Raw genomic sequence first — 17,950 nt, forward strand, 5'->3', positions numbered from 1 at the left:
TATTCATAATGATAAACTTAGATTTTTTTTATTACATGTGATTCTGACATGATGTCACTACATGCACTGTGCTCCTTCCTCTCCACTCGTCTCAGGTAAATAATGCGTCTCAGCGTTCATGTGTTTTGGGGGCGTGGCTTTGGAGGGAGCCCAGAAGGGAGAGGTGGAGTGAATGGAAATAATGAGCTGTCTTTAAAACAGTCATGAGATGTCTACATACACTCAATTTTTATACTTTCTTTTTCAGAGTACTTACATTTTAATTATGTATTGATATATACATAAAGTTTAAACAAATTTGAAAAAGAATTTTTTTAGACAATTCCTACCTACCCCACCTTTAAGATATGCCTTCTTACGTGCGACGTTACCGGGTGCTGTCTGTGGCGATGGTGCTGAATTGGTTGATATCGATGGCTCGAGAATCAATTATTCTCTCGTGCAGGGGCAGTTTATGTGAGAAAGCGGTGTTCAAATAAAATAAGTATTTTGTACGGTGTTCTTTTCTTTATAAGTAGTTGAAATTGCATTTATTAGGACTCATGAGATATTATAAAAAATAACCCAAACTATAATAGCCTATAATAGCCTTGCCTACATATTTAAAAATTGTATCATATATTGCTGCCATAATAACCATTTCTTTCCCATTTTTGTTCGCTGAGATGGAGCTGTGATGAAATATTGTTCTTGTAAATACTTTCCAGCATTTCAGTAATAAAAGTGTAGGCTACGTCATGTACGGTGCTCAGCAGTGATCAAAAAGGATTTAAACAGTGGATTTTGAATCTCTTCTTGTAAACTCGGAGATGTGGATTCAGACAGCAATTAAATTAACGTACGACCTGTTTGTCAAAAAACAGTAGGTACTAATTTGGCCAGGGATTTTTACGCGAGTTGGTGAGAAAAAACACTGATTTTATGGATTCGGACGGCACTAAAATCACCGACTTACTGTACGAGCCCATGAGAAACAATATTAGCATCCGAATAGGACTTAACTGACAGTAGCCTATGCTTTCACTGGCATTTAAAAGCGCTCTTTAATTAAAATAAATGTATAAAATGTTATTATAATAATATAATTAAAATTCTATTAACAATCAGTGTAATGAGAATTTTATTGCATGAAAACACTTGAATTAGCCTAACTGAACACTGTCTGTGTGTACTAAAACTTCAGAATTATATTGGTATAGACCTGCAACAGTGATAAGGTAAAGCTAAGAGTGGTCCAGACCAACCTTCCGAACGTAAGACTTACAGAAGGTATACTTAACTAAGAACGTTTCGGGAAACATGTATTAACGATAAGGTACAGCTTAAGGTGTAACTTAAGAACGACGTACCGTTAAGAAGGTTTCGGGAAACCCAGCCTAGATTTTTAACCCTCAACCAAGGGTTTTCTCTCCAAGGTCATATTTTAACATTCATGTGTCTGTATAATGAGTGTGTAGCAGGTCTGTGTTTTATTGGTTGTTATCTCCCCTTTTCCCGCCCTCTACACTTCCACTTTTCCACAGCCATTTATTTAGACTTTTTCCAACTTTGAGGAGTGAACGACCAGGCTAAACAGGGGTTTCATGACAGTTCAAGTGAAATTCCAATCTAAAAGGGAGCGAACATGATTTAATATGAAGAGCACTGCGAGCAGCACAGGGAATAAGAGAATAAGGGAACATCGATACATCACTTCACAAGAAGTCGAGAGTGAAAAATCACCAACTATCATTGAGCACCGCGTCACCGGTCTGAACTAACCAGAGCAGAGCCGTAGAAAGAGTTTTTAAACGCCTCTTCGATGGAGGAGTTTACGTATGCATTCGAGGATTCATAAATATTGTTGTTATTATTCAAACTAGAGTATCTATGATTGGTTATGGCGATGAATGTTACATTTGCATTTTTTTTTATATGAATATGGAAAGAAAGTAAGTGTTGAGAAGCAGCTGAGGCACTGTCATTTACATATACATATATATATATATTTTTTTTTTATTATTTACCCCAGGAATGTTTACTATGCAGCGTGTGGGAAGGAAAGAAAGCACACGAGATGAGACCGCTACAATTTTTAAGACCATTGATTAAGAACACATTTAGTTAATCTAATCCAAATAAATTATACTGAATGACAGTTTTAATTAAAAAAATTCTTTGCTCAGTTTTATCAGTTATAGTACAACCTGGGACACACCAAGCCGACGTCTACGAACTAGCGCTGATGATGGGTAAAAAGCTGCACTTGAACACACCGAGAGAACTACAGCCGACTGTCAGCTAGAATACGCGTTCTGCGCCTGTGTGTAAATGAGACAACTGTCCATTTCTGCAGATATATTAGTCTATATTCGGTAGTCAAAAAGGGAAACCGACGCTGCAGGCTACAGATCAGATACAGAGCAGTGTGTGCTTACCGTTTTGAAGATCAATCCTGCTAAACACTTTCTTTATTCCACTCCGCTCGTGTTAATATTGAAATATTCGCCAAGGAACACTCAGGTAAGAGGACGTTACATTAGAACAGCTTCTATTTACAGTTTTTACTTCTTTGCTCGCTGTTTTGCCTTTATTCTCGTTCACTAAGCTGAACAGACAATCAGAGTTCTCTCTCTCACCGACGGCCCGACGCCAATTCAACATGTCGAATATATGCCAAACAAAATCCTTGCCATACGTGGGCAGAGAGAAACTAGTTGTGTGGCCCAGAGCTGGCCCAGTCAGCAATTGCTATGTGAGTATTTTACAAAGGACTTTATGAGAACATTTAATTTGCAAGAGAACAGAGATCTCAGACTCCCTGTTGTCCCGTGTTGTCCCTGCAACAACACCCTGTAATCCCATTATACTCAGAAGACTCTGACAGTGCACAGACACCTGCCTGATAAATAGCCTATATTAATAAAAAAAAAATATATATATATATATATTTCATTGCCAAGACATATAATAATAATAATTCATTACATTTATATAGCGCTTTTCTCAGCACTCAAAGCGCTTTACATAGATGGGGGAATCTCCTCAACCACCACCAATGTGCAGCATCCACTTGGATGATGCGACGACAGCCATATTGCGCCAGAACGCCCACCACACACTAGCTTACTGGTGGAGAGGAGACAGTGATGAAGCCAATCAGTATATGAGGATGATTAGGAGGCCATGATGGACAGAGGCCAAGGGCCAAATTTGGCCAGGATGCCGGGGTTACACCCCTACTCTTTCGAAAGACATCCTGGGATTTTTAATGACCACAGAGAGTCAGGACCTCGGTTTTACGTCTCATCCGAAGGACGGTGCTCTTTTGGCAGTATAGTGTCCCCGTCACTATACTGGGGCATTAGGACCCACACAGACCACAGGGTGAGCACCCCCTGCTGGCCTCACTAACACCTCTTCCAGCAGCAACCTGGTTTTCTCAGGAGGTCTCCCATCCAGGTACTAACCAGGCTCAGCCCTGCTTAGCTTCAGTGGGCAACCAGTCTTGGGCTACAGGGTGACATGGCTGCTGCCATGATATACATTTATCTACTGGAATAGAGCAGTGTAAATATAAGGCCATCCTCAAGCTTACAGTAGACTAGTAGGGTAGTTAACGTTACTGTTACTGTGCTGTAACTTTGGCTATGTTCACTGCATATTCCACAAATGAATGTGCCATAAGGTACATGCAATACTAACATTCAATTATCACACCAAGTACTCTCAGTCAGAGTCCTGCACGGGTCCGATTTTGTAAATCCGCACCCGCCCGTACCCGCAGTGCTTAAAGGAGAACTCCGGTCAATTTAAACATTGAGCTCATTTTTTTGTACATTTGGAGTGCTGTCAGTACAGAGAACAACGACAAAAATCGGTGTTGCCTACACCGTGTTATCCTCTTTAAAATTTGCACCCTGTTGACTTAAATGGGGCAAGGTTTAAACCTGTTGGTTTGGACATGAAAATGTTTGGACATGATTGTTTTAAACCCGTTTAGACCCGTGTCCGACGTGACACAGTTGGATATTTTTCACCCGTTTGAGCAAAATTTGGACTTTGCTCTCAGTCACTAATGGCGTTGGTTGCCGTTTTGTTGCTGCAAAATATATTTTACAGCTATAATATATTTCTAGTAATACAAAACTGGACGTCTAAATATCATTTGGGGAAAATGTAAGGGCGATAAGTACTATTCTGTAGTTCTGTAAATAAAACAACTGTGTTTCCAATACTGATCAATCTCATTCAGTAAATAAATTCCACTCAAACTTCTACAATAGGAATAGGCTACATAAAAAAAATTTTGTGTTTGGGGAAACTGCACATCTAGTGCCAACTAGTCTCTCCCTACGGTGGATCCCTTTACCACTCTACAGATAAAGCATTAGTTTCGCGTACCTACCCCAAAGTGACAAAATAAAATTTGTCAAAGCCCAGTACTTTGTTTAGGCTTGGTTTGTAGGGAATTACAACCCTGCGCACATATATTCAAATGCACATAACTAAAGAACCAATTCTTAATGCGCATGTGAACGCCATCAGCGTTTCTCACAGGTTCGCATTTAAAGTTTGTATAGAGAGAATGGTGTCGTCTTAGCGGCCCCTAATTTAATAACAAATGATCGTTGCGACAGAAGTGAATCGATCAAAATAAATTTTAGCTGGAAAATAACTTTATTAAAGAACCGCTATAAAGCCAAAACAATCTCTGTTACCTTAAATTATACATTTATCGCTGTAAAGCTGCTTTAAAACAATCTACATTGTTAATTACTGTATGACACTTTCATTTGGGTAGAATATCACAATAGAGATTACTAAACTCCAACATACATGTGTGTCTGTGTTATTACAGATGGTACTCAACCAGAATGCCAATTACCGCCGCGCCAGCCACCGCGGCAAAACTACCACGGCAAAATTAAACCAGTCGCATTTCAAAGTCATTCGCGAAATGACCGCCAGGTGGCGCAAAGGGATATTGTGCAAAACAGCAGCAATTGCTGCAGGGCTCCAGACTGCGACCAAATGGTCGCATTTTGCGACCAAAATTTGAGAGTGTGCGACTAAATTTTACATCCAGTCGCACATGTGTGACCAGTAAATTTCATCTCGTTCATAGTGGGCGACAACCGACGTCGCGTCTGCGATGCTTTGTTTACGACATCACGACAAGAAGACTAGCATGTTTAATTTTTTAACGGTCCTCCATGAAGGGTTCCGAGTGAATGAGTGTGTGTGTGCGCGCGAGTAAATGAGTGTGTGTGTGTGTGTGTGTGTGTGTGTGCGCCCGCGCGCGAGTGAGTGAGTGAGCGAGCGAGCGAGAGAGAGAGAGTGAGAGAGTGTGTGCGCGAGTGAGTGAGTGAGTGTGTGCGTGCGTGCGTGCGTTAGTCTATGTGCGTGTATGTGAGTGAGTGCGTGTGTACATGTGCGAGTGAATATGTGTGTGAGACGGCTCGAGATGACTGGTTGTAAAGCAATGTGTAGTCTGACAATGTTTCTTGTCCAGGACATGACAAGATTTTTAGGAGTCGAAATCGTGTAATCTGATACATTGACTATAGTAACAGACAAAAAAATTGCGTATTCTGAACCAGGCATAACTATAACTATGGTATACTGTGGTTATGAAAGTAGCCTACACATCTTTTTACAGCACTTCAAAACTATATCCTATTAAAATGTTTGTTTTTTTTAATGTGTCGACCAAAACATTTTTGTTCATCCTTTAAAGATTGTCTCTATTTATAAAACTGAAAGTTTCAAGAAGTAGGAAAACTCACACTTATTTTTTTTTTAAAAGAAGACTAAATTACCATTGTAAACAGCTGCTGAGGGTGCTTATTGGCTATTTTCACTCCCTAATATCTATTTTGTCACTCATTTTGATTTTGAAATAATATTAAGACATTATGAAGGATAATAATTAAATTTAACTTTATCTATACACCTCAAATTTATCTCAGTGCTTTGTCATCCCACAGTGCTACCAAATACTTTCTGTAGAACTTAGAGCCGCGGCCCTCAGATGTTAGTCTGGAGCCCTGTGATCTTAAAATAAAATTGCACCATAATTTCTGTACGCTTAATCTATTTATTATCAAAGCATTTGTCTGTAAAAGTTATTTAGGGGGAAAATGTGAAGGTGTGCCCCTAAATTTTCTGCTTGCGCTCCTAAAATTTTAAGTCAGGGGCTACAGCGCTCCTAATAAAAAAAGTTAGTCTGGAGCCCTGTGCTGCATTTTTTTTCTTTTCCTTAAGTGGGGTTAATGTCAATTTACAGTAAGGATGAAATACTACAAAACAGAATAGAACAGAAAAATAGAATAACAAATTAAAAATAGAGACGATAACAATATTATATTTCATATTGTAGGCCTAGACGTCGGTGGGCGACAAGCCTATTCCCCGGGGAGCAGTGCGATAAAACACACACACACACACACACACACACACACACACACACACACACACACAAAAAAAAAACACAAAAACAAATTTAATACCAAAAATAACAAACAAATGTAAATTATGTGTAATGAAACTGATTATTTGTACTATTCTATTGAGGAATGAGACGAATGAAGAGCGCTTCTCGGCTCGCTCGTGAACACACATTGGAATGTTTGGGCATTGCGCAACGAGTAAATTCATGAATGGCCGAGTGGTAGAACTTACATTACAATCATTTAGATGGCACGGGTTCAAATCCCGAACCAACTTGGACTATGGTAATTTTTATATTAGCCTATTAATGCATTTTATAGCCTATTATTGATGCAGAGAGATTTGTCTAGTTCTAAAACTCACCATAGTTACACCGTAATTTTCTGCTTATATTTATAAAATAAAATTACCATGCATTTCCATTTTACACTAAGGAACAAATATTATGCAATGACTTTACATCTGTAGCCTATAATAATTCCAATCGTAATTTCAAAAGGAGTTCTGTTATATGCAAGATATGCAACATGCGCATTTAAACGACAAACAATAAAATCCGAACCAGTATTCTGTTACGTTCATGGTTCCAGTGGCAGTAATGCATGCACGGCTTTTAAAAATGTCACAAAGCGGTTTGGGATTGTTTTGAATGAAATGTTGAAGTTTAGGCTATAATTAAGTGTTTTGGCACACCACGATGAGTGGCGATATGCATTGTTCTAAAGCCAGGTTTTATTCTGGCATGTTGAATTAGTGTTCGACAAACGCGGCGGCGCGTTCATTTGGATTTATTTTACTCTTAACAGCTAAAATAACGTAATAGGCTACTCTGTAATTTTTCGGTCATACAGATAAGAGTAGAGTAGTCTACATCGTTTAAAACTGTAAACTTTTATTCATATTAGGCTAACGACAAAAGTTTGTCTGTCGTCTCTGTCTCCGGGAACTGCGCGTCAGGTATAGAGGATCTACTCAAACATGTTTAGTTATCATGTGAGCGCTTCCCAATGAGGAAAGGACAAGGAAAGGGTGAAAATCTCGCTCTAATTAAATCTAGGCTAAATCGCCCTGAATTAAATTGTAAAAACAGATCAATGTTGCGATATTGTTTCATTTACGTTCATAATTATTCTATAAATGTTATTTAGTTTAACAGCAGCACGAAAGCACTGTGGTTCGAGATTTATTTGAATAAAAAAATAAAAAACTTTATTCACAACATTTTGTTCATGACAACAAATGAACATGCGTTTGAAGACCGTTTTAATTCTTCAATTATTGAAATAATTAAATATTTAGTAATAAACATTTATGACAGAAATATTACTACATAGCCTACATTATTTAATTCCTTCATTATCAACACATGAATAGCCTATTGCTAATGTCTAGAATAGCGATTTAAGTGTGAATTGCAAACTCTTTGTTTTGTTTTGCAAACTCAAGGCAGTGGTTTGGAGAAGGCAGTGGCTTTATCGTGGGGGTGCAGGACAATAGGTGTTAATGTTCCGTCTTTCATGTGGAGAGTGTCGGATAGCCAGCCTGATGAGCAGGAAAAGGCAAAGGCAACCTTTTTTTAAGGATAAATCTCAAAATCTCCAAAAGTCCATAAGTAGGCCCTATATCTTATTAAATTCTAAATATTGTAGTTTTTTTTATTGTATTTAAAGGTTTTCCAAACACAATTTCAATTTAGCAGATACAGAGCTCTTTAAAGGGGGGGGGGGGGGGGGGGGGGGGGGGGTGAAATGCTCATTTTCACTCAATCTCCTGTTAATCTTGAGTACCTATAGAGTAGTATTGCATCCTTCATATCTCCAAAAAGTCTTTAGTTTTATTATATTTATAAAAGAAAGATAGACTGTACCGAGTCTTTCCGGAAAAAAACGAGCGGCTGAAGGCGGGCCGTGTGGGCGGAGCTAAAGCTGTGTGCTAACGCGCCGAGCTAACAACACACAGAGACATTTGTTCAACAGTGTTACTCACCGCCCGGTTCCAACGCACGGCCGCGAACCTTTATCATTGTGACTGCTCGATCCTTAAGTTTTAGACGATCTGCAAATCCGTCGATCTGGGCTTTGTTTATAAAACAATCATCATCGAAATGCAGGGAACAAACAGTCTTGCACAACCTCCGTTGATGCTCTGGAAAAACAAACTCCATCCACTGGTCCCTTAGCGCTGGGTTCTTTAGGAATCTGTGCAGGGTTGTCTTGCCCTGGCAACCAAAAACGTCTCGGTTACATATGGTAACCCTCGTTCCCTGAGGGAGGGAACGGAGACGTACGTCGTGGTGAACGACGAATAGGAATCTCGCTAGAGAGGCCAATCTACTTCGAGTGAAACTAAAACAAGCCAATACACATTGGCGTGCAATCATTTGCATCAGCTGCGCAGCCTCGCAGCGCGGGTATTTAACGAGCAGCTGGTGTGATTGCACTTCAGTTTTTTGCTGAGGAGCCAAGCCTGAAAAGCTGGTCGCCCCGGCGGGTAGCAGCAGATGTGGCGACGGGACGTACGTCTCCGTTCCCTCCCTCAGGGAACGAGGGTTACCATATGTAACCGAGACGTTCCCTATCGTCCGGTCACTACGACGTACGTCGTGGTGAACGACGAATAGGAATCCCTAGTAAAGCGCCACAGCTGCTGCACCCCATCCAGCGCCCCGTGTAAGCCTCCACACCTTCTTGCCTGGAAGGACGATAGGAGAGGGCTTACACCGAGAGTATCCGTCACTGTTGTTCCGTTATAACCCATACAGTGAGATTATTGGATAACACTGGGAAAGCGTGCCCGATCTGAGGGAGGGGAACGCTGCGGGAGCCACATTCTTAAGGAGAGTTATGTGGGAATAGACATATGGACTAACCCGAGGGTTGTACTGCATATGAATAAAGGGTGACTTAGCCCAAGGGAAAGACACAGGCTTCCGTTTAGGAGCAGCCGTGGAGAATATACACATATGGGATCCCCGTAGGGTCACACATATGGGACCCAGCCTAGACCCGGATCTCAAGGATTCAGCGGATAAAGGCCTGGCACTGGACGCTCCGCCATGTCCGTGCCGAGGGTGTTGGAGGACTCAACAGGTTTTGACTCTGGAGCAATAAGGGTGCACAGTAGGGTGCAGCAAGCCGACAGAGCCGGTACTCACAGTGCTTCTACCCGTTTAGGGTGAGAACACGGGAGGACACAGGCTCTACACGTAGGCTATAGAATCTAGCGAACGTGTTAGGTGTCGCCCAGCCCGCAGCTCTACAGATATCTGTTAGCGAGGAGCCACGTGCCAGCGCCCAGGAGGATGCAACGCCTCTCGTGGAGTGTGCATGCAACCTGAGCGGGCAGGGCACGCCTTGAGCTTGGTAAGCCAAGGCGATGGCATCCACTATCCAGTGGGCCATCCTCTGCTTGGAGACAGCCTTTCCCTTCTGCTGGCCTCCGTAACAGACAAAGAGCTGGTCTGAGGTCCTGATGCTTCGAGTTCTGTCCACGTACATACGCAGAGCGCGAACGGGACAGAGCAAAGCCAGGGCTGGGTCTGCCTCCTCCAGGGGCAGCGCTTGCAGGTTCACTACCTGATCTCTAAAGGGAGTGGTAGGAACCTTGGGCACATAGCCAGGCCGGGGTCTCAGTACAACATGGTTGTCACCCGGCCCGAACTCTAGGCACGATTCGTCGACCGAAAATGCTTGCAGGTCCCCTACCCTCTTGATCGAAGCCAGTGCAATCAGCAGCAAAGTCTTCAAGGAGAGAAGCTTTAAGTCTGCTGACTGCAAAGGCTCAAAGGGAGCATCCTGAAGTGCTCGAAGCACCAGGGAAAGGTCCCAAGAGGGTATGGAGGGGGGGCGAGGAGGATTTAATCGTCTCGCCCCCCTAAGGAACCTGACGACCAGGTCGTGCTTTCCAACCGTTCTGCCATCTATGTGGTCATGATATGCTGAAATAGCAGCAGCGTGTACTTTAAGGGTGGAGGGAGACAGCCTTCGCTCCAACCCTTGCTGCAAGAAGGAAAGCACTGACCCTATCGAACATCTTCGGGGGTCCTCTCTGCGGGAGGAACACCACTCGACGAACAGGTTCCACTTCAAGGCGTACGCACGTCTCGTAGACGGCGCTCGCGCAGAAGTGATGGTGTTAAGTACCTCTGGGGGTAAGTCACCTAGAACCTCCGCGTCCCGTCCAGGGACCAGACATGGAGTTTCCAGAGGTCCGGACGCGGGTGCCAAAGGGTGCCCCGTCTCTGAGTCAGAAGATCCTTCCTCAGAGGAATGGGCCAGGGAGGGACTGTCACGAGGAGCATAAGTTCTGGGAACCAAGTCCGGGTGGGCCAATAGGGAGCCACCAGAAGGACCTGCTCCTCGTCCTCCCTGACTTTGCACAGGGTCTGTGCAAGTAGGCTCACTGGGGGAAATGCATATTTGCGGAGGCCCCGGGGCCAGCTGTGTGCCAGTGCATCCGTGCCGAGTGTCGCCTCGGTCAGGGAATAAAACAACTGGCAATGGGAGGTCTCTGAGGAGGCAAACAGGTCTACCTGAGCCTCTCCGAACTCTCTCCAGATCAGCTGAACCGCCTGGGGGTGGAGTCGCCATTCTCCCGGGAGCACAGCTCGTGATAGCTCGTCGGCCACACGGTTGAGCACACCAGGGACATACATGGCTCGAAGCGACCTCAGATACTTCTGACTCCAAAGGAGGAGATGGCGGGCGAGTTGCGACATGCGACGGGAGCGTAGACCACCTTGACGGTTGATGTACGCAACGGTCGCAGTGTTGTCCGTACGGACCAGCACGTCTCTGCCCTGTAGCGGCCTTTTTAGGCGGCTCAGAGCGAGACGTACTGCTAGCAACTCGAGGCAGTTGATGTGCCAGTGCAGTTGGGGGCCCGTCCACACCCCTGACACTGCATGCCCGTTGTACGTGGCACCCCAGCCCGTGGCAGAGGCATCTGTGAAAACCACAGCATGCCTGGACACCTGTTCCAAGGGGACTCCTGCCCGGAGGAACGAGAGGTCTGACCACGGACTGAAGGTCTGGCGGCACTGCGGTGTGATTGCCACCCGGTGAGTGCCGTGATGCCACGCCCATCTCGGGACTCGGCCGTGAAGCCAGTGCTGAAGCGGTCTCATATGGAGCAGGCCGAGCGGAGTTACCGCTGTTGCCGCTGCCATATGCCCCAGGAGCCTCTGAAAGAATTTCAGTGGGACCGCCGTCCTGCCCTTGAATGTGTTCAAGCAGTTCAGCACCGACTGAGCGCGTTGCTCTGTGAGGCGCGCTGTCTGTGCGACCGAATCCAACTCCATACCGAGATAAGAGATCCTCTGCACGGGGGCGAGTTTGCTCTTCTCCCAGTTGACCTGAAGGCCCAGCTGGCTGAGGTGCCTGAGCACGAGGTCCCTGTGTTCGCATAACTGATCTCGAGAGTGTGCTAGTATGAGCCAGTCGTCGAGATAGTTGAGAATGCGAACGCCCTGTTCTCTCATGGGAACAAGGGCCCCCTCCGTGACTTTCGTGAAGACTCGGGGAGACAGGGCCAGCCCGAAGGGCAGGACCTTGTACTGATATGCTCGACCCTCGAACGCAAAGCGCAGAAACGGCCTGTGTCGAGGAAGAATCGAGACATGAAAGTACGCGTCCTTCAGGTCGATCGCTGCAAACCAATCTTGGGGACGGATGCATTCGAAAATGCGTCTCTGCGTGAGCATTTTGAACGGTAGCTTGTGAAGGCTCCGATTCAAAACTCGCAGGTCCAAGATCGGTCGTAACCCACCACCTTTCTTGGGTACAATGAAGTAGGGACTGTAGTGCCCTGACCTCATATCGGCTGGAGGGACCGGCTCTATCGCGTCCTTCGCCAGTAGGACTGCGATCTCCGCGCGCAAGACATGGGCATCGGCTGCTCTCACTGTAGTGGAGTGGATGGCCCGAAACTTGGGGGGACGCCGGGCGAACTGAATCGCATAGCCGAGCCTGATGGTCCGAATGAGCCAGCGAGACGGACTGGGGAGCGCTAGCCAGGCTCGCAGAGACCGTACAAGCGGGACCAAAGGGACCGTAGGCGTACCCGGAGTGGGGCAGCGAGGTGGAACACAGGGGCTCGGCTCGGGAGGCTCTCTCTGGGAGGCGGCCCGTAGCGAAGTCTGAGTGTGCTGTGCAACACTTACCTGGTTCCACGAGGCCGGAGGTGCAGGAGACGGCTGGGTTGCGTTCTCGAACTGCACACTGCTGCCTGCTGGCGAAAGAAGAGGCGGATGAGAGTGGTGAGGATTCTCTCCCCCCACTGCTCTCCAGGCCCTCTTCGGACCCAGAGACGGAAGAAACTGCTCTTTTATTGAAAATTTGGGTACCGCTGGTTTTGAAGCCAGCGGCGGAACAAAAAGAAAAGGAAAACAAAGATTTTCCACCCGGCCCTCTTCCGGGGGATGGAGCGATGCAGTCATCGTCTCCTGGAGAGCAGCCCCTGCCATCTCTGGGTCGCCCGTCCTAGGGCCGCTTGCTCCTGGCCTTGCCGCCCTTCTTAGCAGGGTCCTGGACGGGCGGGGCGGTCCGCCTGCGACTGGCTCCACGGCGCCGTTTGGATGGAGGCTGCTGCTGCGGCGCGGGAGCAGGGGCAGACGCAGGAGGCCGCCCTCGGCGACGAGCAGACTGAGGAGCCGCAGGCGGAGGGGTGGGAGCAGCAGCTGGCCGCCGCGGCAGGATGTGACGGATGGCCTCAGTCTGCTTTTGTACAGCCGAGAACTGCTGGGCGAAGTTCTCGACCGCGTCGCCGAAGAGGCCGGTCTGGGACACGGGGGAGTTCAGGAAGCGGAGCTTGTCAGACTCCCGCATGTCTGCCAGACACAGCCAGAGATGGCGTTCCTGGACCACCATGGTGGACATCGCACGACCCACCGACCGCGTGGTCACCTTCGTCGCACGAAGCGCGAGGTCCGTTGCGATACGAAGTTCCTGAAGAACTTGGGGATCATGACCACCCTCGTGCAGATTCTTCAGTGCCTTGGCCTGATGAACCTGCAGCAACGCCATGGCGTGCACGGCAGAGGCAGCTTCCCCACAGGCCTTGTAAGCCTTGCCGGTTAGATCCGACGAGTACTTACAGGCCCGTGAAGGGAGACACGGTTCTCCACGCCAAGTGGAGTTAGGGCACAGTTGCATGGCAACGGCCCGTTCCACTGGCGGGATGCGCGTGTAACCCTTAGCTGCCCCGCCATCAAGGGTGGTGAGGGAGGAGGAGCCACCGGAACGGTTTCTGGCAGTAAAAGGTGCCGTCCACGTCCCCGTAAGCTCCTCATGCACTTCCGGGAAGAAAGGCACTGGGGTGGGTTGCTGAGAACCAGCACGCGCCACCCCGAGATACCAATCGTCCAACCTCGAGGGTTCGGGACACGGTGGAGGGTTCCACACGAGCCCGACCCCGTTGGCGGCCCGGGAAAGCATGGCCATCATCTCCGGGTCCGTCTCAGGCATCGTTGACACCCCCGAAGGAGGCAACGGCGCCGAGTCGTCGTCCGCAGAGAAGTCTGACCCACCCTCCGATGCCGCGATCGACATCTGGTCTTCACAGGGAGCCCCAAAGGACACAAACGGTACACACCGCGAGGATGGTCCAGCTTTCTCCAATGGGGGCTCAACTGGCTGCGGAGCATGAGAGGGGTGAGGGCTCCTAGGGGGTTGGTTCCCCGAAGGAGACGCGCTCACCGTAATCCTCAGGTCACCCATGTCACTGCCCGCAGCAACCCTCTGAGGAGGATTGGATCGAGGCAGCGGCACGGGGACTCCGCCCCTTTGCAGGAACAAGAGTCTCGACCGTAGCTCCGCGATGGTCATCTTCCCACAATGGGTACATGACTCATCCACAAACGCTGCCTCAGCGTGTTCAATACCCAGACACACGAGGCAGCGCTTGTGACCATCCTGTGAACCCAGGTAACGACCGCATCCAGAAACACACAGATAGAAAGTCTTTTTTTTTTTTTTTTTTTTTTCAAATATGCTTTTCTATCTGTGTAAGCTCTTTTTAGGGACTGCTCTCACTGGTACGAAACACACAGGGGGAACAGACACTGCGAACACAGACGGGAATGTGCACCCGTCTGTGCGCTGTTACCAGCTGTGATAACAGCCTTTGAGCGCTCGCGGCGCACCTTACCAGCCGTTAAAACAGCTTTTGTTTGCTCAGTTTTTTTTTTTTTTCAACAGAAAGACAAACAAACACAAAGAAGACTGTCCCCGCTGCCGTGTTGTGACACCCGCACCGAAGAGAGATCCAATGGCTCGATTCCACTCTCAGAAGACGCATCGAAGTGCTTGGCTCCGAAGCAAAAAGCTGAAGTGCAATCACACCAGCTGCTCGTTAAATACCCGCGCTGCGAGGCTGCGCAGCTGATGCAAATGATTGCACGCCAATGTGTATTGGCTTGTTTTAGTTTCACTCGAAGTAGATTGGCCTCTCTAGCGAGATTCCTATTCGTCGTTCACCACGACGTACGTCGTAGTGACCGGACGATAGGGAACCCACTTCTTTGGTGACAATGACTTCCCTAAAGCCGAGCATAGCGCTTTGATGGGCGTACTGCTTTTGCTCACTTCTCTCTCTGGTCTACGGTTGCGCGCACGCGCCCGCGTACTTCCGGAGAAGTGCCCTTAGGACCCATATAAGGAAATTCCACTACATCTGACATGCATGTTGCATCCGCATGCCCATACTCGAAAAAAAACTTTCCGAAACTTGTGACAAACCGGAAGGAGCATTTTTGGAACAGAAATACTCCTTCAAACGTACAATTTAGTTTTTGAAACTTTGTCCATGTTTAGCATGGTAATCCAACTCTTTAACAGTGTAAAAAACTCAGTATGCATGAAATAGCATTTCACCCCCCCTTTAATTCGCGATCAACCTCATTTAATTGTAAGGTGAATTCAGCAAGGCATTCTGTGTCTTTGAAGCAACAAAGGTATTTTTCTTACAGTTTTTTTCTTTCGTGATTTGTGTGGATGACACGCAGTGGCATATACAGTATTATCAGCTGTATGGTGTGTTTTTAACCCTGAAATGTTTCATTTCGAGAGAGACCCGGCACGGTCAGTGAGGGAGACAAAATAAACTTACTAAAAAGAGATCCAGCGCGAGAGAGAGGCAAAGAAAAACGCCTGTTCTTAATTGATGTTGCTTTGAACTATTTTCGTTTTGTACCGTTTACATTTTTGCTGCAATTTCGTTGGCAGTACATGTAAAATGTTGCAAGAATAAGATTCTGTGTTTCTTATTTTGCATTGCAAAGGGAATAAACTCTAAACTCGACGCAACTCTGTTTTAAATAAATAAACTGTCCCGACACTTTATTTATACCTTGAAATATTCGATGAGGTATCAAACTTAATTAATTTAGTGTTCTCTTACATTTTCTTTTTTTTTTTATTGAAAGCAATACTGTATTGAAAGTCTTCTCTTTTTTCAATCTGTTTTGAAAAATGTCTTCCGTTGCTATGGCCAGGTATCACTGTCAGTCATCTAAATTTCGTGAATGATTCACAAAACAATAATTTAGCAGATTAAAGATGAGCTTCATAATCTTCATTTTCTGGTGCGATCGGCTGACAATCTTCCTTCATAAGTTTTGTCGTCTGTGCACCGGCTCAAATGGAATGTAGAAAATGTATGTTGTAGAGTAGCCTACAATTCATAATTAAACAAAACGTTTGACTTTAATAAACAGCTATATATTTAAGCATTAAGAATGGTAAAACGTACACGCTATCGGCGTGAGTACCATCTGTAAATCATCAGCACAAAAGCTTTTTTTTTGTGCAGAGCAGAGAGAGCGCACAGTTGCCAGATTTGGGAAATCAAGTAAAACACTTGGCAGAAAATGTATCCATTTAAGAGAAAAGCTCTAATTGGAGAAATTTAGGCTCTTGATATCGGGAAACCCAAGCATTAAAAAGTTATTGGAGGATTGTTACCAATTCGCAATATCGAAAATATAAAATTAAATAAAAAATCTTTTCAGGATAAATAATCAGTGGGCTGTTATGCATTATTGAGAGAAGCAGAAACTATGATCATGATTAAAATACATGATTAAAAATGTTTTGTCACAGTTTTTAATAAGTGTGATAAGTGATTCTCTTTGAAGGCAAAAGCTTGGATGGGTGAAAATAGCTTCCCAAAACAACAATTGTGGCTGTTCATGTGTTTATGTCTAGGATTGTTGTTGATCTTTAACATTATAGTAATGGACAATATGACATCTTTTGAAATCAGTGCTGTTATAATAACATTTTCTCTGTACTGTGATGGGGCATTTAATTTTTTTTTATTTGTAAATTGACTGTGAAATAAGTTTTGGGTTCACAGACATGATCAAGAAGGTTATCGGTTTGGGTGATCGGTGCAAGATTGAGGTCTCTTAAAGAGTATGTTGGGAAATGGAGGAGGACATTCCAGTACTATGTCTTTGTGATGTTTCTACAGCTTCTATAGTATCAGAGTCTATATATTATTTTCTCAACACATTCTCACTAACAACTCGTCTGGATGATTTGTCAGGACTGCTTGGTGTCACTTTTTAACACACTGGGACCCTTTCAGTGTTCAAAAACTATTAAAAACTCTCAATCTCACATGCACACCAGACAGGATGATTCTTACTGATCCACTTACTTGAGTTTGTCCAGTGTGCAGTCTGGATGGTTCATTGTATCAGAGAGCAGCTTCACTCCTGATTCTCCTGGGTGATTGTAGCTCAGATCCAGCTCTCTCAGGTGTGAAGGGTTTGAACTCAGAGCTGAAGCCAGAGCAGCACAACCTTCTTCTGTCACCATACAGCCAGATAATCTACAACAACAACAAGTGTTCATGTTAGTGTGCTTCATTGTTAGAGAATATACACTACAATAAACAACACGGCTCTTCAAAGTCAAGTAATGTGAGACAGTGATGAAGCCAATCAGTATATGGGGATGATTAGGAGGTCATGATGGACAGAGGCCAATGGGCAAATTTGGATTTTTACTGACCACAGAGAGTCAGGATCTCGGTTTAACGTCTCATCCTAAGTACGGTGCTCTTTTGACAGTATAGTGTCCCTGTCCCTACACTGGGGCATTAGGACCCACACAGACCACAGGGTGAGCACCTCCTGCTGGTCTCCCATCCAGGTACTAACCAGGCTCAGCCCTGCTTAGCTTCAGTGGGCAACCAGTCTTGGGCTACAGGGTGATATGGCTGCTGGTGATTATCTTTACAAAGACCTCTGATTGATTGCAAATTAGTGATGTTGAGATTACCCAACTTCAAAATTGACCGTGATTAAAATGGTCACGTAAATAAACCAAAATCTTGATGCTATGGTTAAAAAAAAAAGAAAACATTAAAACTAGTCTTTCAGACTTGTGTGTGCCGTGTCCTCTGCCTGGATACTAGGGCTGAACGATTAATCTCACTTTCCATGTAATCGCACTTAAATCGAGATGGCTGCGATTGGCAAAGGCTGCGATTATTTTTTCTGCACAGTTTGTCA

General features: G+C 45.5%; 1 protein-coding gene across 1 annotated transcript in view; it reads right to left on the bottom strand.

Annotated features, from left to right (window-relative positions):
- Positions 1 to 17,950, bottom strand: part of LOC311295467 (protein NLRC3-like) — a 72,688-nt gene that overhangs the window by 12,517 nt on the left and 42,221 nt on the right. Inside the window, exon 5 of the mRNA XM_084416855.1 lies at positions 17,092 to 17,265. Within this exon, the coding sequence (XP_084272981.1) occupies positions 17,092 to 17,265 (174 nt within the window). The remainder of the gene's footprint in view (positions 1 to 17,091; positions 17,266 to 17,950) is intronic.

This window comes from Rutilus rutilus (genome assembly GCF_951802725.1).
Source record: "Rutilus rutilus genome assembly, chromosome: 1".
Lineage (NCBI taxonomy): Eukaryota > Metazoa > Chordata > Actinopteri > Cypriniformes > Leuciscidae > Rutilus > Rutilus rutilus.